At 38.7% G+C, this 25,490-nt stretch overlaps 1 protein-coding gene across 2 annotated transcripts; it reads left to right on the top strand.

Moving 5' to 3' along the window:
• The first annotated feature begins 6,463 nt into the window (after nt 1-6,463).
• On the top strand, nt 6,464-24,969 carry LOC110112238 (pentatricopeptide repeat-containing protein At3g57430, chloroplastic). Of its 2 annotated transcripts, XM_028699716.1 has the most exons (4): nt 6,464-9,255; nt 9,594-9,700; nt 23,279-23,369; nt 24,753-24,969. In XM_028699716.1, the coding sequence occupies exon 1, from the start codon at nt 6,511-6,513 to the stop codon at nt 9,175-9,177; it is 2,667 nt and encodes an 888-aa protein (XP_028555549.1). In that variant the 5' UTR covers nt 6,464-6,510; the 3' UTR covers nt 9,178-9,255; nt 9,594-9,700; nt 23,279-23,369; nt 24,753-24,969. The 2 variants fall into 2 exon arrangements, with proteins under 2 accessions (XP_028555549.1, XP_020700049.1); XM_020844390.2 differs by lacking the exon at nt 9,594-9,700.
• The last annotated feature ends 521 nt before the right edge of the window (nt 24,970-25,490 follow it).

The following is a 25,490-nucleotide window of genomic DNA, read 5'->3' as shown; positions in this document are numbered from 1 at the left end:
TAAAAAAAAAAAAAAAAAAAAAAAAAAAAGAAAGATTGTCCTATTAATGATGTGCTCATGAATGGTGCCCGAGATTTCATTATCTACTATAGCTGTCCCACCCCATTTGCCTGATGAAATAGGGCGACGAACATGTTTTCCCTCCTTTTGTGGACAAATCTCTATCTTCTACCTGGAGACATATCCCCTAACTCTGACATTGATTTTCGCCTTGAGGTAATCTGGTAATGTATATATAATTCATTCTAATTAAATAATTTTAAATTAAGATAATTTGCTTATAATCTTGCCATTATTTATTTGTGATTACATTTTATTAAGTTAAAAAAAAAAGAAGAAGAGTAATAGTTCTAAAAGATTCTTTCTTTTGGAAAAAAATGCATGAAATACATATATTTTTATCTAGATGAAAATAAATTTACTTATATGATGCTATGAGATGTGATGCACCTATGTGCTACGTGGTTGCATAAGGCTTCGTTTGAGACAATTTTTGTACTGCTTTTTAAAGTTATTTTTCAGTACAAAAATATTTTAAACCTGAAAATTTTGAACTAGAAATTTGTTTTAAAAAGCATTAAAAAGTTATCCCAAAAGAAGTCTAAATTGCCACAATGGTAAAGAGGTATTTTAAAAGATATTATATTCCTTCATAAGATTCATTTTTTGGTTATTCAAACTATAGAAAATATTTTCTTACAAAATAAAGTGTTTGTTAGATTTTGTTATTCAATCAAATATGGTTAAAATTAGTATGAATTTTAAAATTGTTGCGTCCATGAGTATTCGTGACGGTAGAGAAATATACAATTTAACGTCTTAGCGTTGTACGAAAATCCGGCACGCAATCAGATAAGAGAGTGTGTAGCATTCATAGGAGACACTAATATTTTTACGTGGAAAACCCCTGAAAATGGGGAAAAATCATGGGGTCCAGCCCAGTTTGAATGAATCCACTAGTATTGCAGTTGATTACAAATAAGGCCCTTCCTTGGGAGAAGACCTTAGCTTGATGTACATTTTATAGAGTACATTACATGATGTAAATACAAAGAATCACTATTTACGTGTTCGTTTGGTTGGGAGGACCATAGTCTGGTGACGGAGGTCGGAAAGACTGTAGTCTGCGGACGTCGTAGGTCAGGAGGACCGTAGTCGGCTGGCGATGGAGGTCGGAAGGACTATAGTTGGTGGGCGACGTAAGTTAGAAGGACCGTAGTCGGTGGGCGACGAAGGTCGGAAAGACTGTAGTCGGTTGACGACATAAGTCAGGAGGACCGTAGTCGACGGGCGAAGGAGATCGGAAAGACTATAGTCGGTGGGTGACATAAGTCAGAAGGACCGTAGTCGGCGGGTGACGGAGGTCAGAAAGACTATAGTCGGCGGGCGGCATAAGTCAAGAGGACCGTAGTTTCGGGCGACGGAGGTCGGAAAGACTGTAGTCGGCGGGTGACGTAAGTCAGAAGGACCGTAGTCGACTGGAGATAGAGGTCGGAAGGACTGTAGTCGGTGGGCGACGTAAGTCAGAAGGACCCTAGTCGGTGGGCGACGGAGGTCGGAAAGACTGTAGTCGGCGGGTGACGTAAGTCAGGAGGATCGTAGTCGGTGGGCGAAGGAGATCGGAAGGACCGTAGTCAGTGGGCCAAATAAGTCAGAATGACCATAGTCGGCGGGCGATGGAGGTCGGAAAGACTTTAGTCGGCGGGCGACTTTAGTCGGCGGGCGACTTAAGTCAGGAGGACCGTAGTCGGCAGGTGACGGAGGTCAGAAAGACTGTAGTCAGCGGGCGACGTAAGTCAGAAGGACCGTAGTCGGCTGGCGACGGAGGTCGGAAGGACTGTTGTCTGACGACGAAGGTCAAAAGGACGACGTTAGGTAGAAGTACAACAATGGAAAGAAATCCATCTTTGGATAGATGTCCAGCAAAAGTCCGATAACCGGTAGAAGTCCGGCATCAGGGAGAAACTTGGCGATGAGTGAAGGTCTGGCATCAGGTAGAAGTCCGACGTCTGTTGGAGGCCGAGGAGAACTCCGGTATCACTTGGGCGGAGTTTCGGCGTCAGGGGGGAACTCTGTCGTTACTTGGGCAAAATTTCAGCGTCTCGTGGAAGTCAGACATAATTCTGGCGTCCCGTGGAAGTCGGGCAGAATTCTGGTGTCCATGGAAGTTAGGCAGAATTCTGGCGTCATTTGGAGTTCGAGCGGAACTCCGGCGGTGGTCGAGGAGGAGTCTCTTCCTTCCTATTCTTCTCTTCTCCTATTCGTCTTTCTTCCCCAACCGAGCCCCCCCCCCCAAAGAGAAATGAGGGGTCTATTTATAGATTTTCTGGAGTGGCATGGCTCGTAAATAGATGATAGATCAGGGGCGAATATGGAGTGGTTCGGATGAATGGACGATATTGAATCCTTCGATCATGGACCGTTTATCAAGCATTTGAAGGTCTTAATGACTTCGGAATTGTGGTTCGAACTTTTCAACAGCGCTTCGGGTTCTTGATTTGGACTCATTTGGGCTCAGATCGAGTTGAACTTGGTATCATTGGGTTAGTATTTTCGAGACGCTCAGTTTGACTGTAAGTTTATTGGAATCAAAGTTCAGGTGATCCCGGATTTAATTTTTGAAGTTTCCAACTTGATTTTCACCTCGAGATTCGTGCCCGATCAAGATAATTTTTCGATGACCTATCAAAATTTTACAAAACACTCTGTAAATTGCTAAAAAATAAATATTTACTTTTTATGTTTAAGCATTATTTGGTTTCAATAATTTTCTTTTTTATTTAAAAATGGTTAGATCGATTTTGACAATAACAATCACTGACAAATAAATTTATTAATATTGCAAACACTCTTTAAATGTAATTTATGGTGATGTGTAAGCTAATTGATCGTTCTCTAATAGGAGGCTCTATATACAATTATAGAAATCTACAAGATCAAAATTTCTCATGAACCCAATGGGCAATGTACTTAAAATCTAGCTAAAGATAAATAACCATCCAATTGACGCTATGTTGAAGTGTTGAACGATAGAGAATAATCGTTGATATATCATAAAAAAATTATCTTGATTGGGCACGAATCTCGAGGCAAAACCAAGTTGAAAATTTCTAAAATTAAATCGGAGACCATATGAACTTCGATTTCAGCAAACTTATAGTCGAACAAAACATCTCAAAAATACGAACCCAACGACTCCAAATTGGACTTAATCCGAGCTCAAATGAGTCCAAATCAAAGACATGAAGTGCTTTTGGAAGGTTCAATCCATAATTTGGATTGCCAAATAGTTTTCAAACATGACTTGCTTATAATCAAATCGAGCAACTCGACGAGACGAATCCAACGAGCCCAAGATCAGCGAATTATGATATCATTAAGAGATTTAAATGTCCAATAAATGACCCACAATCAAGAGATTCAACATCGGCCGTCCATCCAAACCACTCTCACTTTAGCCTTGATCTTCCTCAAATTTACTGATCATGCTACTCTCAAAAAACTATAAATAGACCACTAGGGGGGGGAACAAAAGGAGGCTCAAACTGACTCCAAAGTTTTGCCTGATTTCCAACTTATGCCGGGGGGGGACAAAAGGAGGCTCAAACTGACGCCAAAGTTTTGCCTGATTTCCAACTTATGCCTGAGTTTTGCTCAGGCGCCAACTGACATCGGAGTTCTGCTCAGGCACAGAAGTTCTGTCCAGCCGCTGACTTTTGTTGGACTTCTACTAGACGCTGAAGTTCCGCCCGTCGTTAGATTTCTACCTGATTCTTAACTTATTATCGTCGTCAAACTTCTTCTCATCGCCGGACTTTCGTCTTACTTCTACCCAATGCTAAATTTCTGCCCGTCGTCGGACTTCTGCCCGTCATTGGACTTTTGTCAGACTTCTACCCAATGTCGAACTTCCTCCTATAACCGAACTTCTGACCTCCGTCGCCAGCCAACTACGGTCCTTCTGATCTCCTTCACCAGGAAACAGTCTTTTGACTATTGTTGCCTACCGACTATGGTCCTTTTGACATCAGTCGTTAGACAACAATCTTTCTGGTCACTATCGCCCGCCGACTATGGTCCTTACGACCTCTATAGCTAGATTGCGGTCCTTTCGACCTTTGTCGCTTGACTATGGTCTTTTCTGATCATTATCATCCACCAACTACAGTCCCTCCGACCACTGTCACCAAACTACATTCTTTTCGACCTCCGTCGCCCGCCGATTACGTTCTACCAACCAAATAGATGTATCAATAGTGATTCTTTCAAGTCTCATCATACAATGCACTCTATATGATGCAAATACTAGTGGATTCATCCAAACTAGATAAAGACCCTGTCATTTTTCCCCTTTTCAGGGTTTTCCACGTAAAAATTTTAGCTTCTCTTATAAATATTACACCCTCACTTTTTATCTAATTGTGTTGGATCTTCGTACAAAGCTAATTCGTTAAACTTTATATTTCTTTACCGCCACAAAAATTCCTGGACGAATCATAAAGTTCAGAAAAAAACATTCAACATTAGAAAGAGTGGGAGTGTTCCATAACAAAGGAAGCATTCAATAAACATGAATAATTCTTAGCAATTTAGGTAGAGATTTTGATATGTTGATATTTGCGATATGATATTTCTTGGAAGATGATGGAACTCAAATCAAAGTACTAGTTTTTTATCATATATGTGTGTTGCGGACTATATATACGCGGCGATAGAGTTTTAATTTTTCATCTTAGCGTTATACGGATATCCAGTTCACACACAGAGAACACAAGATTTTTTACGTGGAAAACCCTTGAAAGGGGAAAAACCACGGGGCCTAGCCCAGTTGAAAAGATTTCACTAGAACTTGAGTTGGTTAGAATGGGCTGATTCGTCTCTAAGGACGATCAGATTACAAGTAACAATTGTACAATTGAAGTCCGAGTGTCGAGTAATGGTCTGGCAGGACTTCAGGCCTTAGATGATGATAAGGCAGAAACTTCGGGCCTTAGATGTAGGTCTGGCAAATGTGAGAATCTTCAATGATGGCCAGGCAAAGATGAGAGTTTCAAGTGAAAGACTGGCAGAGCGTAGAACGTCAGGTGATGATCTGGCGGAGTGACGACATTAGGTGATGATCCGATGGAGCACAGGGCATCAGATGGTGATCCGGCGAAGTGACGGCGTTAGGCGGTGGTCCGGTGGAGCACAAGGCGTCAGGTGGTGGTTCGGCTGAGTGACGGTGTTAGGCGGTGGTCCGGTGGAGCACGGGGCGTCAGATGGTGGTTCGGCTGAGTGACGGCGTTAAACGGTGGTTCGATGGAGCACAGGGCGTCAGGTGGTTGTTCGACTGAATGACGGCGTTAAGCGGTGGTCCGGTGGAGCACAGGGCGTCAGGTGGTGGTCCGGCGGAGTGACGGTGTTAGGCGGTGGTCCGGTGGAGCACAGGGCGTTAGGTGGTGGTCCGTCGTCGAGCCGTTCGATTCGAGTATAAGCTTGTAAAAATTGGAGACCGTTTGGTAACTCAAATTGCGGTTTGAACCTTCCGACAACACTTTGAGCCCTTGATTTGGACTCATTTGGGCTCGGATTGGGTTGATCTTGGTGTCGTCGGGTTCGTATTTCCGAGACACTCAGTTTGACTATAAGATCGCTGAACTTGGAGTTCGGGTGCTCCCAAAATTAATTTTTGAAGTTTCCAACTAGCTTTTGCCTCGAGATTCGTGCCCGATCAAACTAATTTTTGATGATGTATCAATGTGTAAATAGTGTAATTTATGTAATACCTGATGAAGCTTTATATCATTCAGATAGGTGACGTGCCATGCTATGTGAATGAAGCTTCAACACGAGTAACTTGGTGAGGCATTTTGGCTGACCAAGATAGATCCAACTAAGGCTTCGTTTGGGACGGTCTTTTTATTGCTTTTTAAAACAATTTTTTAATACAAAAATTAAAATTTTTATACTAGAAAGTTGCTTTAAGAAACAGTAAAAAAGCCGTCCCAAACGAAGCCAAAATTAGAGCTGATGAAGATTATATCGAGTTTATTTGGACCCGAGCGATGAGCTAGCACAAAGTGAACGATCAAGATGGGTATGCAAAATGAGGGTTACATTTTAGGGCAGCTTTAATTAAGATTCTTTTTCAAAGTATTTTAAGAAGTTATTTTTAATTAATTTTCATTTATAATAACCAAATCTCACATACTTCAAAAAATAACTCCTTAAATTTTTTAATAATAGTAATAAATGCATATCTCAAAGAGAAAAATATAATTATCATTTTTCATCCTCAATAATTTATTAAATTTTAAATGATTTAATTATATAACAAATGAATACAGAAATCAATTAATTCATTTTAACTATTTGAGCATTAATTTTAGAAATAAAAAAAATATTGATAATATAAACTTAAATCAAAATTTTTATTTAATTTAGGTGTCGAAATAATTAGCTCTTTGAAAAAATAATTATGCACAACATTTATCCGCAGAAACCCCGCGAAGGCAAAACCAACGAGCGATGTCGGTTCTCCAAATCGTACCTTCTTCCCCTACCCTTCACCACCTACTTTTACCCCCACAACCCCGTCAACCTAACAAATTCCAAAAAGCACCTCTACCATTCACTGCCGACGCCGACGAGCCCGCATCGCCGTCCTCATCATGGGTCGAAACCCTTCGCTCTCACTCCCGCAACAACTGCTTCCACTCCGCTCTCCGCACCTACGTCGACATGACCGCCGCCGGCGCCCTCCCGGACCATTTCGCCTTCCCGGCCGCCGTGAAATCTGCCGCTGGCCTCCATGACCTCGCGTTAGGCTGCCAGCTCCATGCTGCCTCCATCAAATCCGGCCATATATCATCCCCAGCCGCCGTCCCCAACTCACTCGTCACAATGTATGCCAAGTGCGGCGACATCTGCAACGCCCTCAAGGTGTTCGATCGAATTTCTGAGCCAGATCAAGTCTCGTGGAATTCTATAATCTCCGCACTGTGCATGTTTGAGGAGTGGGAGATGGCGTTAGAGGGCTTTAGGATTATGCAGGAGCATGGTTTTGATGAGAGCTCGTTTACACTTGTTAGTGTCTCGCAGGCTTGTACGAGCGTTGGGAAGCGCGATGGAAGAAGGCTTGCTAAGGAGCTGCACGGCCATGGGCTTAGGGTGGGATTATACTCTGATGGAAAGACATACGCATATAATTCTTTGATAACTCTGTATGCTAAGTTAGGAAGTATAGGGGATTCTGTTGCTCTGTTTGATAGGTTTGACAATCGTGATATTGTGACCTGGAATACGATGATCAGTTCCCTAGCGCAGAATGAACGATATATGGAGGCAATGGATGTTCTGAATCGAATGGTTGTTGGCGGGATTAAACCAGATGGTGTTACACTGTCAAGCATTCTCCCAGTTTGTACCCAGACTGACTTGTTGGATTTTGGGAAGGAAATTCATGCTTTCTCTGTCAGAAATAATGGCTTATGTGAGAATTCATTTGTTGCAAGTGCATTGGTGGACATGTATTGCAACTTTGGAGAGATTGTGAAGGCCCGTCTTGTTTTTGACGGAGTTTCAGAACCTAGATTGGGGCTTTGGAATGCAATGATCTCTGGATATTCACAGAATGCATTTGATGAAGAGGCCCTAGAGCTTTTTATTGTGATGGAAGAGGCTGCAGGGTTGTGTCCAAATGCTACCACTTTAGCAAGTGTCCTTCCTTCTTGTGTCCGTTCCAAGGCATTTAGCTCTAAGGAAAGCATTCATGGTTATGTTGTGAAGAAGGGTTTAGGTTCTGACAAGTATGTGCAGAATGCTCTTATGGATATGTACGCAAGGGTTGGAAAGATGGAGGTTTCATGGAAGATATTTAGCTGTATGGGGGCTAGAGATGTAGTTGCTTGGAACACTATGATCTCAGGCTGTATTGTCGCTGACCAACTCACAGAAGCATTTCAACTTCTGTCAGAAATGCAAAGAACAGGAAAGAGAACTGCAGAATGTAAAGAAGCAGAAGATGAACGTAGCAATTATGTAGGGCTTGACTATGAAAAACCCAATAACATAACTCTGATGACTCTTCTTCCATCATGTGCCTCTCTCACAGCACTAGTTAAGGGGAAGGAGATCCATGGCTATGCAGTTCGGAACAGATTAGACTATGATATTGCAGTAGGTAGCGCTTTGGTTGACATGTACGCTAAATGTGGTTGCCTTACCCTTTCTAGAAGGATGTTTGAGAGAATGCCCAAACGCAATGTAATTACCTGGAATGTGCTTATCATGGCTTATGGAATGAATGGACATGGAGAGGAAGCACTCAAGCTTTTCCATGATATGGTGGCTAGAAGGGAAGTTAGGCCTAATGAGGTTACTTTCATTGCAGTATTTGCTGCTTGCAGCCACTCTGGCTTGGTCAATGAAGGCTTGGAACTGTTTAATAGGATGAAAGTGGACTATGGGGTAGAGCGCAGTCCAGACCACTATGCTTGTGTGGTGGATATGCTTGGTCGTTCTGGGCAATTAGAGAAAGCATATCAGCTCATTAAGACAATGGAACCTGACTCAAACCAAACAGGAGCGTGGAGCAGCTTGTTGGGTGCTTGTTGCATCCACCGAGATGTTAAACTTGGTGAAATATCTGCTAATCAACTCTTTGAGCTAGAACCCAATGAGGCAAGTCACTATATCCTACTTTCTAACATATTTGCAGCCTCTGGCCTATGGGACAGGGCAAATGAAGTTAGGAAGAGGATGAAGGAGATGGGAGTAAGAAAAGAGCCAGGTTGCAGCTGGATTGAAGTTGGTGACAAAGTCCACCAATTCACTGTTGGGGACTCATTACATCCGCAGAGTCCACAACTCCATGCACACCTTGATGCTTTATGGGAAAAAATGAGGAAGGAAGGCTATGTGCCAGATACGTCTTGTGTCCTTCACAATGTTGATGAGGATGAGAAAGAGATTCTTCTCTGTGGCCATAGTGAGAAATTGGCAATAGCATTTGGTTTGCTGAACACACCTGCTGGTTCAACCATTAGAGTAGCTAAAAACCTTAGAGTATGCAATGACTGTCATGAGGCCACCAAGTTCATCTCTAAAATTGTAAAGAGAGAGATCATTTTGAGAGATGTAAGAAGATTTCATCATTTTAAGGATGGATCTTGTTCTTGTGGAGACTATTGGTGACACCGCTTACAATACACAATATGCATCGGTTGGCACCTTGAGTAGTATGCTGGTAGGCGTCCAATAGAGCATTTAATGGTATGTAATAAAAAAAAAATCTATGTAAACTATATCATCAGTAGGGAATCATATTTTTTTAATTGTAGGATTGAATGCATTAATCTTGCTTTTCCCATTTCAATTCAGTTTCTGCAAGTGTTTAGCCTATATATTCTTCTCTTTCCTCCAAATAAACATATGATTTTGTGGTTTTTTTAATCTTGTTTCTCTAACTAATTGTTATAAGATTATATTTACATTGCTTAGTGTCATGAACTTTAGTTTTGATTTGCATGTCACCACAGTTTCAGTAGTCTATATTCTCTTATCAGTGGTTGTTATATATATATATATATATATATATATATGGATTGTAGATGCCATGGTTGGTCAAGAATGGGTGCTGTGAATCATGCTGATCGCTATTAGGGCATCAATTTTAACTTACATGATCTCATTCTGTTGGAATTGTTATGTTGATCAGGTAGAATTTGCTAATTGTCTTATTGAGCATGCGAGGAATATAATTATGCTTTAAATTACATATAGATTTTATGATTCATATTATGTCTTGGATTGATCTAGTCTAATAGTCAACATTAACTTTTATGGCCGGTGTTACATATTCATTTTCTTTCTAAACCATTTCTTTTCAGGTAATTGTGCAACTTGATTGCCCCCCACAAACAAAAACCACGAATTTTTCTCGCAGATTTTGCAACTTGATACTCACTTATATAATGCTAGTTTATCTACATGATTAAAAAGTTAGAATACAATTTAGAAACTCATCACATAAATGAATTAGTTTGAATAGTGACTAGCTTGTTCATTTATGTTTTTGAACATGATCATTTGTTGTTTAAATTGGTAAAAACACGATGAAAAATGCTCATTTAATGATGGCATAGTTTTTTAGTTGATGATTTATTCTGTGTTATTGTATTAATTTTTTTATAGTTATACATTTAAATGTTAAAAGTTATTTATATCATTAAATGTATATCTATAATGAACATATCAAATAAATAATCAAATAGGTAAATTTAAATCCTTTCTTATTAATTTCTAAACTTCACCGAACAAGTTAAATATAGAAATTAGGTTATATGTTTAAATTATTAAGCATCAAACGGATGGTAAGTTAGGTTTGGTTAAAGCTTGATTTTGGCTCCTACTCAATGAAAAATTTAATAAATAAATTTGAACAAGTATTTGATAAAAAAAAAGAATGAAAGAGCCTGAATAATGCAGTACTTCACTTGATTTGATTCATTTACAGTCCTAGTACTTGTGGCTACCTCTATTAGCCTTATAGAAATGTTCTTTGCATCATCTATAGTAATATCATAGATAGTGATCCTTCTATTTTTGAAGACATTGATAACCATGATTCACAGCAAATTTTTGATTCTGAGAGCATTTTGAATGATGACACTTTGGTGGATTGAGGTTTCAGATTCTAGTCAGCAAATGGTGTCAAAAAATAAAAATATTATTATCACTCTCTAATTTTTAGCAAGCTTCATACTTGGCTGTCTAAATAAGTTGTTTTCCCATTGTGATGTTGATGGATCAGTGGCTGAGTCGATGGACCCCACTAGGGTGGGCAGTGGGCAAGAAGAGAGGGGGCTCAAAGGAAAATAATTCACCTTTAATTACTTATAATTGAAAATCAAAATTGTGAGGAATTAGGAAATGTTTATTTAGGGAAAGAGGCTTGATTTAAATTCAAAATTATGAGGAAATTAGGAAATGTTTATTTAAGGAAAGTTGTCTGATTTGAATTCAGATTTGGGAGGAAAATAGGAAGATTTATATTAGGGTTAATTACATTGTTTTATTTTCATTATGTGAATTATATTTTGATATAGTTTTCTTTGGAGTTGTTCCTACCAATGCCTAGGATTTGTGAAGAGTCAATCTGCCTCTCGAATAGTATATAAACTTGTATCTTGGTTTATTTTGTCGAAATAAAAATCTTGCTTGCTGATTTCTGCCATGTTTTCTCTTTGTTATTGTTGTTTTTGCTGTGAGGAGATCGGATTCCTATCAAATTGGTATCAAACACGATTCGGGACCTATGATGCCGAAGAAAGTGGATGATTTGGAAGTGAAACTAGAATGAGAAGTTGGCCAACTCAAATCTGAAGTTGAGGAATGGATTTCATCCATGGAAGGAAGGTTTTCTAATCTACAGGACATAATGAAGAAAATATTAGAGCTTCACACTCAACTGACAACATCGGAGGCGAGAGCACAGGCGATGGCCAAGAAAGTGAGGGAAACCCCAGTATCGACATAATGGGGGATGATCAAGAAGTAGAAATCTTGGGCGACAGGGAAAATACATCATCTCTAGAACTGTAACCAAGAGGGAGATGGGTGAAGCATAAGACATGAGGAGAAATAAGGAGGAAGAAACGAGAAAGGCTAATTTTGAGGAAGAGGATATTTATGAAAGGAGGAGGGGTGGGAGAGAATAATGGAGAGATCACAATAATTGCCTCATGGGAGGAGCTGAAGGTGGAAGAGGAAGTTGGGGCTGAGGGGATTTGAGAGTGAGAAAACTGAAGATTCCTGTTTTTGAGGGGGAAGATGCTCATGGGTGGATCTATCGGGTGAAGAGGTGGTTTGAGGTGAATGGGTTGACAGAGGAGGAAAGACTCATGGCGGTAGCTTTTTGCTTGAAGGAGGTCTTATCTTAGTATCAGTAGAGAGTCATGTGAGATCCAATTCGATCGTGGAGGGAGTTCAAAGATAGTTTATTAGAATATTTTTGAACCAGTCGGAAAGGAAACTTCTAAGATCAATTCTTTGCTCTGTTTCAGAAAGGGACAATGATGGATTATTGGGAGAGATTTGAGTACCTTTTTAATCGATTGGAGAGGCTATCTGAGACAATGTTGAAGGGGAATTTCAACAAGGGGCTCAAGCCACTGATTAGGGTTCTTGACCAATTATTGGGGCCCTGAGATTGGGGGAGGTTATAAAGGTAGTAGCCCAATTGGTGGAGGACAAAAACTCACTTGAGAGAAGCAATAAGGCAAGCAGTCTGGGAGCTTCATACCATACGAATACTACTTTTTTGGCATTAAAGATACAATTTGTGCCCATTTAGAGAGAAGTACCCAAGCATAGGGGATTAGGAGTATAGCCCGAGGGAAATTACAAGCAGCTGACTGAGGCAAAGGTTTAAGAGAAGTGGGCTAGGAGACTGTTTCTATTGCGATGAGAAGTTTACACCGAGCCACTGCTGCATGGATCGTTCATTGCAGGTACTTAGAATTTGTTATGAGGAGGAGACGATTGAGGAGGAGGAGCATTTGCACCTAGATGTGGCGGAGACCTCCCTGAACTCAATGGTGGGTTTATCTCAAATCACAACATGAAGGTGAGTGGACAGATAGGAGGAGAATCAGTAGTAGTTATGGTGGAAGTGGAGCGATCCACAATTTCATCTCCAACTAAGTGATAGACATGTTAGGGCTAAAGTTGGTCGACATAGGCTATTTTGGGGTGATGATGGGAATAGGGAAGGTGGAGAAGAGTAGAGGCATCTGCCCAGGGCTGATGGTGAGATTGTAGGAGACGATCCAGGTGAGGGAGGATTTCCTTCCCTTGGAGTTAGGGAGCACAAATGTAATTTTGGGCATGAAGTGGTTGCAAACCCTAAAAGAGACTAACGTGGATTGGAAGACATTGACTATAGAATTCATGGTGGGAGGGAGGAAGGTGAGGTCCGTGAGGATTAGGGGGATCCTTGTCTGTTCAAAATCAGGATTTCTCTTAAGATCAAGTTGCGGACAATATAGGGAGCTGGGATGGGATTCTTAGTATAACTCCAAAGCCTCGAGGGAGGGATATGGATGGAGAAAGAAGAGGAGGTTCTAGAGATAGTCCAACCACTTATGCAACAATTCAGTAAGATGTTCTAGTTGCCCTCAGGCCTAACTCTCCTAAGGAGCATGAGCATGCCATCTTCCTAAAGGAAGGGGTATCCCCTATCAGTGTTCGATCCTGCTGGTATTGACAGGTTCATAAGGATGAAATTGAGAAACTAATTAAGGAGATGTTGGAGGACCCCAGATCATTCATTCCGGTGTTAGTCCCTTCTCCAGTCCTGTGTTGCCAGTGAAGAATAAGGTCGATAGTTAGAGATTTTGTGTAGATTATCATGCTCTGAATAAAGAAATAATGTTGGATAAATTTCCTATACTAATTATTGATGAGTTGCTAGATGAGTTATATGGAGCAGTGATATTCTTTAAAATTGATCTGAAATTGCTACACCATCAGATCATAATGTGGCCTGTGAACATCCACAAGATTGCTTTCAAGACTCATAAAGGTTAGTACGAGTTCTTAGTGATGCCTTTTGGGCTTATCAATGCTCCAGCTACTTTTCAGTTGCTTATGAATAAGGTATTGCAGCCCTACCTTCGCAAGTTTGTATTGATTTTCTTTATGACATTTTGAGGTATAGCTAGTCTGAGGAAGAGCATGTGCAGCATTTGAGGGTCATGTTAGTGACATTGAAGGAGCATCAGCTATATGCCAATTTGAAGAAGTGTTTCTTTGCACAATAAATGACGGAGTATTTGAGACATGTGGTGTCTAAATCAAGAGTCTGCAGATCTTTACAAGGTAGAGGCTATAGTAGCCCTTCCCTAAAACCCTAAAGAAGTTGAGGGTTTTTTTTGGAACTCATAGGGTACTACAAAAAGTTTGTGAGGGGATACAGTTCTATAGCACGGTTGTTGATAGAGCAACTAAAGAATGATAGTTTAAAAGTGGGGGCAGCCACCCAAGCATTTGAGCAGTTGAAGAAAGCCATGATGAATGTTCCTGTGTTAGCAACACATGATTTCATCCAGCCGTTTGTAGTGGAGACATATGCATCAGGCTATGAGTTAGGTGCAGTTCTCATGCAGATTTAGAGATCCATAGCATATTTCAATCAGGTGTTGACCGCTAGGGTTAGACTGAAATCAATGTATGAGTGGGAGCTGATGGCTTTAGTGTTGGCAATACATAAGTGTTAACCTTGCCTGTTTGGGTGACACTTCATTGTTAGGGCCAACCACATGAGTTTGAAGTTTCTGTTAGAGTTGTGGATGGTGACAGAGGACATCAATCCTAGCTTTCCAAGTTATTGGGTTATGACTTCGAAATTCAGTACATGCCTTGGCTGAAAAATAAAGCTACATATTCTCTCTCTAGATGTGATGAAGACCCACAGGTTATGGCTCTATTTGTTCCCATGATGGTGTATTGGGAGGCCTTGAAGCCTTAGAGCCAGCAGGATAATGAGCTGAGTAAGATCAAAGGAGACTTATTGCATGACAAGAATAGTAATAGAAAGTAGGTGCTCTTTCGACCAAATTAGCTAATCATAATGAAAAAATGTGGAAGAACACACACCACAAACTTTATATTGTAAGGAATATGAATGACAATAATAAGATATAGTTGGATCCTCAATTGGAGAGGATGATCCGGCTCTTTCAATCTCTAGCCGGTGGCTAGAGCCCAAACAAAACCTAAGAACTCTCCAATTTAAAAAAAAACACCAGATAAAACCTAATCCTAGGATAAATAATATATTTAAAGCATACAAAATATAGTTATTGTCAAAACAGCCCTCCTAATATCCTCTTCAATTTTTTCTTAATTGCTAGCCTTAAATGTGCTAGATTGATGGGCCCCACACCATTTAAGCAGGTGAAAGCTATTCTGCCTCACAAACGGGAACCTGTTCGGCCTCACGGACGTCTAACAATACCCCCTCCCAAAGACTCTCATTGTCTGCAAGGTAGAAAAATGGCTCCTTCCTCATCTTCCTCGTCATCACAAATAGTGAGAATCTGAAGAGTTTGATCCTTACATCTGTGCCCTGGTGTATAGATCTCCTCAAATTTAAAACACAACCCCCTTCGCCCTATTCTCATGTACCTCATTCTTTATGAGTTTCTTGAAGTTTTCCCCTGGTCTTCCTATAATTTTCTCTCTCGGGGTCTCTTATGAGTACGCAGTGTTAGCTCCTTTGATGCCAAAAAGGTGGTGGTCATCTTGTATGATCCTTCTGAGCTGCTGCCTCCAGCCTCTCTCTCTCCAGTGGTGCCTCTGATCCTCTACTAACTGGGCTAGCTCCATAGCCTCTCCCAAATCACGATGCCTCATAACTCTAACTGACTTTTGAATCTCTGGTTTGAGCCCTTTTATAAAGTTCCCCTCCAGTATAGTCTCTGGAAGCCGGTCTAGTCAGCTGGCCTGGTGATTAAACTGCTCATGGTATTCCACTATTGTCCCCTATTGCATCAAAGCAAAAAGCTGCTCATAAAAGTCCCCTCCCCTACCGATTCAGAAATGTTTCAACAAGCATTTCTTAAACTCCCTCTAAGTTCGTATGAGTCGCCTCGTATCCCTCCAATGGTATTATGCCAAAGTTTTCCCCTCCAAGTACATCCTGATTGTTGTCTATCTCCCCTCCTCCATCAACCTATTGACGGTAAAGTATCTTTCCTCCTCGTAGATTCACCAATTTGCATCCGTAAACATAAGCATCTTTAACTTCCCCACCCTTAGATCTCCTTTGTTACCTCTATTTCCTCCAAAATTTTCCATTCCCCAAGGGGGTGACTTCTCCCAATTATGTCAATCATCCCTTCTCTGCTCATACCCAAACATTTCATTACAAGCCCACCTTCTCCCTTCAGATTCAGCATCCTTCAACCATGCTCAACCCCTCTTCTATTAAATTCATTGCCCCTTCAATCATAAACAAGCCCCCTGTCTTTCAAATTTTGTCATTCTCCTTTCAAATTCAACACCCCTTCTTTCAAATCCATCCATTCTCCTTTCAAATTCATCACCCTTCCGCTCATGCTCAACCCCTTCATGCCTCTCCCCATGCCCTGTACCAAACTCATCCCTAGGAATATGCTCTAGGGGAAGCATTCTTTCTTCTCCCTCTACAATCTCCGCCCCCAGAGCTTCCCTTCGCCTATTCGGATTAGGATTTTTCCCACTTCTTTGACTATTAGCGGCCTCCCTCACCTTTAACAACATCGTTTTGATTTGGCTCTAGAGCAACTTCTTCAATATCTCCTCCAGGATAAAAAATTTCCCATCGATCTTCTCATGGATGCCTAAAATTTGACTTTTGAAATATGAAGCTTGAGTTCGGAGATCTGAAATTTCATATTTCAATTTTTCAATCTCTCCCTCCAACACTTCTACCTTTTTTCTTGCCATGAGTACTCGGATCTTGGTTCCAAACAAATAAAACAGCAAAAAAAACAACGGTTCTGGTCTTCAATAAGCAAAAAATAGTAAGATCGGACAGGAAATGCAACAGAAATCAAGGAAAAGGAACTATATTTTTGCCTAGGAAATTGCTCTGATACCAATTTGATAGGAAATATGTGCTCTTTCAACCAAATCAGCGAACTATAATGAAAAAATTAGGAAGAAGACACCACAAACTTTTTATTGCGAGGAATACGAAAGAAAATAACAAGATACAATTGGATTCTCAATTGGAGAGGAGGATCCAGCTCTCCCAATCTCTAGCCGGCGGCTAGAACCCAAACAAAATCTAAGAACTCTTTAATTTTCAGAAAATAAAATCTAACCTTATGATAAACAATATAATTAAACCATACAAAATATAGTTAATGCCAAAATAAACCTCCTAATTTGAATTTTCCTCATAATCCCCTCTTTAATTTACTCTTAATTGCTAGCCTTAAATATTGTTGGACTGCTAGGCCCCACACCACTTAAACAGGTGGAACATGTTCCGCCTCACAGATGGAAGCCTGTTCCGCCTCACAAGCGTCTAACAAATAGCCATCATGGTAACTCTTTTATAGGTCAAAAGCTTTTTTATCAGGGACAGTTTGTGCTTTCAAGGACATCATCACACATGCCTCACTTGTTGCATGATTTTTATGGCACAATTATTGGGGGACATTCAGGAGTTCAGAACACATATCATAGACTGGTAGCAGAGCTATACTGGGTAGGCCTGCAGAAGGATGTAGAGGAGTTGGTGGCCAGTTGTGATGTGTGTCAGAGGCACAAATACCTAGAGAGACATAAATACTTAGCTATGGCTCGAGTTGGTCTTCTACAGCCTTTAGCATTATCCGTGAAAGTGTGGGAAGAGGTGACTATGGACTTCATTAAGGGACTACTTAAATCAGAAGGGTTCACTATGATTCTAGTGGTGGTGGACAGATTGAGTAAATATGCCCATTAACCACGGTGTTAATGTCAACTGTATTCATTAGAGAGGTGGTTCGTTTACATGGCATACCCGAGTCCATTGTTTCCGATCGGGATAAGGTTTTTCCGAGCCACTTTTGGAGGGAGTTATTCTGATGCAGGGGACTATCTCGAAGCGGAGTACAATTACTAGCCCCGACGAATGGCCAGATGAAGGTGGTGAATCACAGTGTGGAGACTCATCTTCATTGCTTTATATTAGATACATCAAAGATGTGGGCCAAGTGGTTAGTCTTGGCGGAATATTGGTATAAACTTCATATCATATAATAGCCCATAGAACGCCATTTAAAATTCTATATGAGAGGGATCCACCTCATATAATACATTATGGGCATGGCAACACACCAGTGTCATCAGTGGATCAGTACTTAGGAGAAAGATATCAGATTTTGGCAGAATTGGGGGAACATCTATGGAGAGAACAATAAATTATAAAGAAGTAGGTAGATGGACACAGTAGAGACGTTCAGTTTGACATTGGGAATATGGTTTATTTGAATATTTATTAGAGATTTTTTCACTAGATGATTTTAAAAATAAAGTTATTTTTGCTTATTCAGAAATTTATTTTGACATTTAAAAATATATATTTAGTTTAACCAAAGCTTAAGAATATTATTTTTATGCAAAATTTGATAATTTGGTTAAATTCTGAAAATATAAATTTTTGCTCAGTATGATTTTTGTTATCTACCGTTATGACATTTTGACACTTTCTAAATTAAGCTCAATTATATTTTATTTACTGTAATACATTGAAAATGAATGTGTGTATGTGATTGAAAAATAGCTAATCATTTTTACTATTATAGTAATGTGATAATAATATGTATGCGTAAAAGATAAGTAAAGACTGGTTGACTAATGGTTAGAGACTGATTGACCTTTACATGATGGTAGGCCTATAAGCTTTTCTTTAAATAATATGGTTTGATATTATCCTCTATTGATTCACGTGAAACACTGATTGAGAGTTATAAGGAGATGATTACTGTGCCGATGGGCAAAGGGTAACAAGTCTATTTACTAAGCTAATGACTATTGATACTTACACCGATATTGAAAAACATTGTGATAGGCATAATTCTTACTTGTTTAATGTGACTGTTGGAATAAATATTATTTGAGCATTATTCATATTAATGTAAGGATTTATTATTGACACTGTTATTGATTTATTGATACAAAAAGAATGATATATTCATTGAACACATTAGCACAATAGCATATCACCTGCGTTTGTCACCGGCCTCAGTCTTCCATCTCGTATTTCATGTATTGCAAATGAGACGAGCCATTGGAAACCACGCACTCTCATCCGCACTAGCGGCCATACTGTCAGATGATATGGAGGTGATATTAAAACTACCAGAGATGGTGCGCTAAGCATATAAGGGGATCAGGGAGGTGCTAATTAAATGGAATGATTTACCAGAGTATGAGGTGACATGGGAGCCCTACAGTACCATCTAGAAATAGTTACCCTCTTTCCACCTTGAGGACAATGTGACTTTTTGGGAGGGGAGTATTGATGGATCGGCAACTGAGCCGATGGACCCCAGTAGAGTGAGCAAGAAGAGGGGGGACTCAAAGGGGAATAATTCCACTTTTAATTACTTACCATAGAAAATCAAAATTGAGAGGGAATTTGAAAATATTTATTTTGAGAAAGAGTGTAATGTGAATTTAGATTTGGGAGGGAATTAGGACAGGTTTATTTAGGGAAAGAGGGATGATTTGAATTCAGATTTGGGAAGAAAATAGGAAGGTTTATATTAGGGCTAATTGGGTTGTTTATTTTCATTATGTGAATTGTGTTTTGCTCTAGTTTTATTTGGATTTGTTCCAAGCAGCGCCTAGGGTTTGTTGAGAGCCGATTTACCTCTCGAATAGATATCAACTTGTATCTTGATTTATCTTGCCGAAATAAAATTATTTTACTAATTTCTGCTGCCTTTACTTTTCGTTATTGTTGTTTTTTGCTGTGAGGAGATCGGATTACTATCAAATGTTTCCTTGGGCATCATGCTATCACTTTTTGTCTTATGTATGTTTTTTTCTCTGGCAATTGTTGACAATATCATACGATGTACTCATATAATTATGTAGTTCAGAAATTGTGAATTAAAACAAAAGTCCTGAACTAAAACAATTAGAGTCGATGCTATCTGCATATTTTAGTCCCGCAAATGACATTTGTTTTTACATTGTTGTCCTTTCAGCCTTCCACATCTTCCTTGTTATTGTAGTAATCAATCATTCAAAGTTCTTTTCAACATATTGTTGGCATCATTCTTTTGGAGATGATGTGATAGAAAGTGCTTAGGCGTAGTAAGAGGGAATCAACTTTTTTGACAGATTCTCATATAGATATATCATGTCACTGAAATAATTTTATTTCTTTTCAACTTGTGGTATGTGTTAACTTAAGGTAGCTTTATATTCATGGCTATCATAGAAGATTTAGATGTGACAAACATTATCTTAGTTTTGCAATTCATGGTTGTTAAAATTAAGAGTTGAATTTGGGATCAAAACTCACTCTTAAATCGGATTGGTTTTTTTTTTTTAATTGAACTCAATGAGTTAATTAATGATCCAACTTGGATCAAGTTTAAATTCAGTTAAGCCAGGATTAGATCAAGCCAAATCAAGATACGGTTGTAATATATATGCTTGTATCTATGACTGAATTATGTATGTCAATTGCCAACACAAACATTGATGTGTGTGATGCATTTATCTATGAATTAATTATGTGTATCAATTGCCAACATAAATATTGATGTGTGTATGTTTATGTTTATGTGTGTGTGTATATATATATAAATAGAGAGAGAGAGAGAGAGAGAGAGAGATGATTTAATATGCATGTATGTTGAACTGAAAACTTCCTGAAAATATATCAAAATCAAATTAGTTTTTTTCTTGGATCAAAATCTGATGCAACCTAAAAGTATTATTACAAAAACACAAATCTATACGTTTACCTTAAACATAAGCTTGACAATACCATTATAAAATAAAAACACATCTTATAACTTTTTGAAGCCACTTCAAATTATATTAGGGCAATACAGGACACAACTACCTAGCAACTTACAAATTTTTAAAGAGAAGAAAGATACAAATTGAATGATTACCATGGAGAGAAGAAATAAGATAGAAGTCCGAGACGAAGTTTAAGAAGATAGGGAGGTCGAAGAGGATAGCTCGCAAGCTATTGAAAACCCAAAGGTTTCATTCCAAAAATCATCACATAACTCTCTCTTTTAAAAACAGTAGCAAACAACCCCTTAAATAGGATAATGGAATCCAAACAGTCTACTACAAGTGCCACCCAAGCATCAAATCAAAACAGGGGAAAAACCCAAAGAACAAGGCACGACCAGCCTAGGAACCGAGCAGCCAGGCATTCCAACAGCCAGCCCAGGAACCAAACAGCTAGGAAACCCAACAAACACCAAGGAAAGGCACGCCTAACCCAGGAACCGAGCAGCCAACAACCAAACAGCCACCAAGAAGAGGCACGGCCAGCCGAAAACCCATCAGTCGAGCACTCCAAACACCAAGCAGTGTATGACAAATGGGCCAATCCCAATAGAAGAAAAACAGTCCACCAATAAATGCCCAAATAAGGAAAAAATTGAATTTTTTTGCCTACATTAATTCTCCCTTGGTGGAGAAATCTCATCTCCTAATGAGATAGCTTTAGAACCTCCATCAAGTGCAGACTGAGCCATATCTAACTCGCAAATTAAAGCAGCATACTTCTTTTCGATCATCTCCTTTTCTCGATTAAACTCGGCTAGAAGTAAACGCTTCTAACTCTCATTTTTTTTTTTTGCACAAAAGCTCATTTTTTTCTTGAATTTTGTAATACTCGTTCTGGAGTGGATCTGTTGAACATCCTTGAGTTGGTACCCAATTCATGACAGAATTTTTTTTCCTTGAATCCAAGGCATTTGACTTTCATCAACAACATATTCTATATCATCTTGACTTTCAGATTGTTGATGATTGTCCGTTTTTTATTTTTATTTTTTTAATTTTTAAGGAAAAGAAAGGAAGACATACTAAAACCTAAGGCTCTGATACCATACCAAATTGATGCAACCTAAAAGTATTATTGCAAAAACACAAATCTATACGCCTACCTTAAACATAAACTTGACAATACCATTATAAAATAAAGATACACCTTACCACTTTTCGAAGCCACTTCAAATTACATTAGGACAATACACGACGCAACTACCTTATAACTTACAAAATTTTAAAGAGAAGAAAGATACAAATGGAATGGTTACCATGGAGAGATGAAAGTAGATAAAAGTCCGAGACGAAGTTTAAGAAGATAGGGAGGTCGAATATGATAGCTCGCAAGCTATTGAAAACCTAAAGGTTTCATTCCAAAAATCATCACATAACTCTCTCTTTTAAAAACAGCAGCAAATAGCCCCTTAAATAGGAAAATGGAATCCAAACAGCCTACCACAAGTGCCACCCAAGCATCTAATCAAAACAGGAAAAAAACCCAAAGAACAAGGCACGACCACAGCCCAGGAATCGAGTAGCTAGGCGTCCCAATAGCCAACCCAGGAACCATACAGTCAGGAAACCCCACAAATACCAAGGAAAGGCACGGCCAAACCAGGAACTGAGCAGCCAGTCAACCGAACAGCCACCAAGGAGAGGCACGGCCAGCCAAGAACCCATCAGCCGAGCTTTCCAAATACCAAGCAGCGAAGGAAAAATGGGTCAAGCCCAATAGAAGAAAAACAACCCACCAATAAATGCCCAAATAAGAAAAAAATTGAAATTTTTTGCCTACATCAAAATCAGTGAGCCGTGTCTTGGTCAAGTTGAGATCAAATCATAGGACTTTAAGCAGATTTTGAACCAAGGTCAAATGTGCTTGAAATCGAATCGTTCACCGTCCAGTTAAATATGGGCATGTTGTATCAATTGCCATGCAATCTTGATTCCTTACTAATATTGAACCATTTTTCTATCTGGATGTTAACTCTTATTAGTCTGTTATCTGCCAAATGAAAGCTTTGGCACACTAAACGTATGAAGGAAAAAAAAAACATTTGTATTTATTACTCCAAATAAACTATTATGCTACATGATAGGCTTTTTGGAGGTTACTAAGTTCAATAATTTTTGCAGATCAAGAGTCAATAGTGAAAACTTAACTTCAGCTTGAAAGATACCATTTTCTTATAATAGTAACTCCTAAGTTTAGGCCATATCCTTGAATATTACTTCCAACTTCATGAATATGAAACTATAAATAATTGTGATTATAGGCCTTAATGTAGGAAATCACTTATTTGTTTGCGTTTTTTCTATAATACTGTCATTAAAAATATAAGGATTGCACGTAGGTTAGATTTTAACAAATCATTATACCTTTTGGTTTCTGCAATGCATTCTCGGCACTGCAATCATGAATTTAGCTTAAAAATTATCAATAAGAATTATGAACTTGTCCTTGATATTAATCTTTGCAGCTTCTATTGGAAATCATGTTTTGGCTAATGCAAGAGCAAATTTAAGTTATTATGCATCTTGTTTGCTTCTCATAATTTTGTTTACACAAGCATGTCAATTTTCAATTCCAAATGCCTAGTCAGGGATGACATGTATATGATAAATAGGTCTAAAAAACTAGTTTCATGTGCTTTTAGCTTTGCACCGTTTATTCTCTAAGGAGTATTTGAGCCATTTCCCTTCTAATTGTTTATTCTTCTCATGTAAGGTCTGGCATTATTGGTGAGTAAAGTGGGAGGACTTTCGAATGATGGACATCAATTAAATCATGCTTGTATTTGGATCTAGTGGGTCCCATGGTACATCTCAATCTTATTCCTTTTTATCAAATATGTTTCTGAGATAGTAATCTTTTAATATATTTATGTTTGTCTTCATCTTGCTCGACTTTTTATAGGAGCCTCATTAAGCTTATCTTCTTTCTTGTCTAGCAAAGCTCTCTTGCCTTTATCTTCCTGTCGTTTTTGCCTGGGTATTATAGGTATGGCTGGAAAGCCTGACACTAATTGTCACTTTAACGCTGCTCAGAGCTTGATCTCAACCTTTTGGATGGAGTAGTTTCACAAATTTAAAGGGGATTATATACTTCCCATATTTTATCAAATTGTCTCCTTGTGTAATATGGATGAGTCTCAAGCAATAAAAAAGGTTATTCATAGAATTGAGAATGTTGATAATTTAGGAGGAATATATTGAGAAATATTTAAACCTGAGATTCATAGGAGCAATTATTAAGAATATAATAATAAAAAATAGATTTAAAAGATTTAGGTTTGTAGGAAAGAGGGTAGAAGATGAGCAATAGACAGGTGAAATACATATGAAAGGATTAATAAAGTCTAAAGTGTTTGACCAAAGCATATATGATGCAAGCGAGAATCGAATTTAGGATCCTAGCAACTTTCAAGATTTTTACCAACCAGATTAGTTGGCACCTATGAGCAAAAGAAAGATTACGCTAAATGGATGTAAGGGCATCTTCAACCGAAAACTTCATTTTTCACTCCAAAATACAGTAATGCATCTCTAATCGAACTTCATTTCTTCTCCTCTTTCGCGTGCTTCTTCCGCAAATCCTGTAAGCCAATTTTTTTGGCGTAGTTGAATATTGGCATTGCACTGTTCACCTCCGGAGATTAGCGGACAATTTCGCGTTAGATTAGATCATTTGGCGAGCAGCATACACTTATGTTCGGTTGCGGATGGTCTAACACTCAAGTAGCAGTACATTAATGAATTCAAAGTGAAGATTCAGAAAGCCAACCCATAAATAATTGGGTTAAAGTTAATGTTGTTGTTGCTGCTAATGATGGTATTGATTACACAGTTAATCTGAAAAATTCAGGGTTCAAGATAAATTAAACTTTTCATAAGTCACATCTCCTTAGTCTATATGTACTTTCTTGCTTAGTTATGCATCTGCATCATATGTAGTTGAATAATGTGGAAAGTTATCTTTAGATTTTGTTTGTTAATGTCTGAGCTTTAAGACGAACTGAGCATCAACTTGACTTAATTATTACTGGAATAATGTTTAGAAAAAAAACAATGATCAGCTTAAAATTTTACATGAACAGAAAGTTTATGAACTCATAAAAATCTTAAAAGGGTATACTTTATATCAATTGTTATATTAGTCTCTTGATGCACTGAGTTGTTTATAATCTTTATCTTAACTACAGGAAGATCGTTTTCTTTGTAACAAAATTCTTATCCTCCAAAATGGAAATTACACAATAGGAAAATTCGATGCAAAAGCTCAAGTGGCTCGTAACCGGCATAGTGGGATAAAAGCTTATTGTTGTTATTATTGTTGTTTAAGTTTAAAAATTTGTGGCCCAATAATGTTGAAACTCTACTCGAGTAATGGAGGATGGCTTATGCCAAAGCTTTTCTTCTCCTTGTTGCTGTAACTCTTAGGCTTTGTTTGGGGCAGCTTTTTTGCTGCTTCTTAAAACAGCTTTTTTTTATAAAATTTTTATATTAAATAATCATTTTGAGAAACAGTAAGAAAGCTGTCTGAAACGAGGCTTTAGTAGAAATGGATTTTGTTGACAGATAGAATTGTGTTTTGACTGATGGCTGTTTTCCTTATCACCATGGATTACCTGCGGTTTTTGGTCTTGCTCTACTGGCTGTATATGTTGGGCACTGTTGTTGATTTTTACCAGTTTTATCAGTTTTGTGGTCTTCCCTGCTGTTGTTCTTGGCTTTTGCGGCCGCTTCTAAGAAGTTTTATTGTTGATCTTTATTTCAAGGAATTCCCAAGTTTGTTGCTGTGCTTGTGCTTCAGCTTATCCTTTTCAAGCTTATTCCAGAACGTTGTGCTTGTGCTTGTGCTTCAGCTTTGTTTTTGGTAGCTTTTGTTTCGTACACTATTTGCTTTCTTTTACTGCTATAACTGCATGATTGTTTCGTGG

The sequence above is a fragment of the Dendrobium catenatum genome, unplaced genomic scaffold, assembly GCF_001605985.2.
Source record: "Dendrobium catenatum unplaced genomic scaffold, ASM160598v2 fragScaff_scaffold_1373, whole genome shotgun sequence".
Lineage (NCBI taxonomy): Eukaryota > Viridiplantae > Streptophyta > Magnoliopsida > Asparagales > Orchidaceae > Dendrobium > Dendrobium catenatum.
Note: the sequence above shows the minus strand (reverse complement) of the source record. Positions and strands in the feature narration are given on the sequence as shown.

What these genes read in the sequence shown, in the direction of transcription:
- LOC110112238 (XM_020844390.2), top strand. Translation starts at nt 6,511, where the DNA reads ATGTCGGTTCTCCAAATCGTACCTTCTTCCCCTACCCTTCACCACCTA.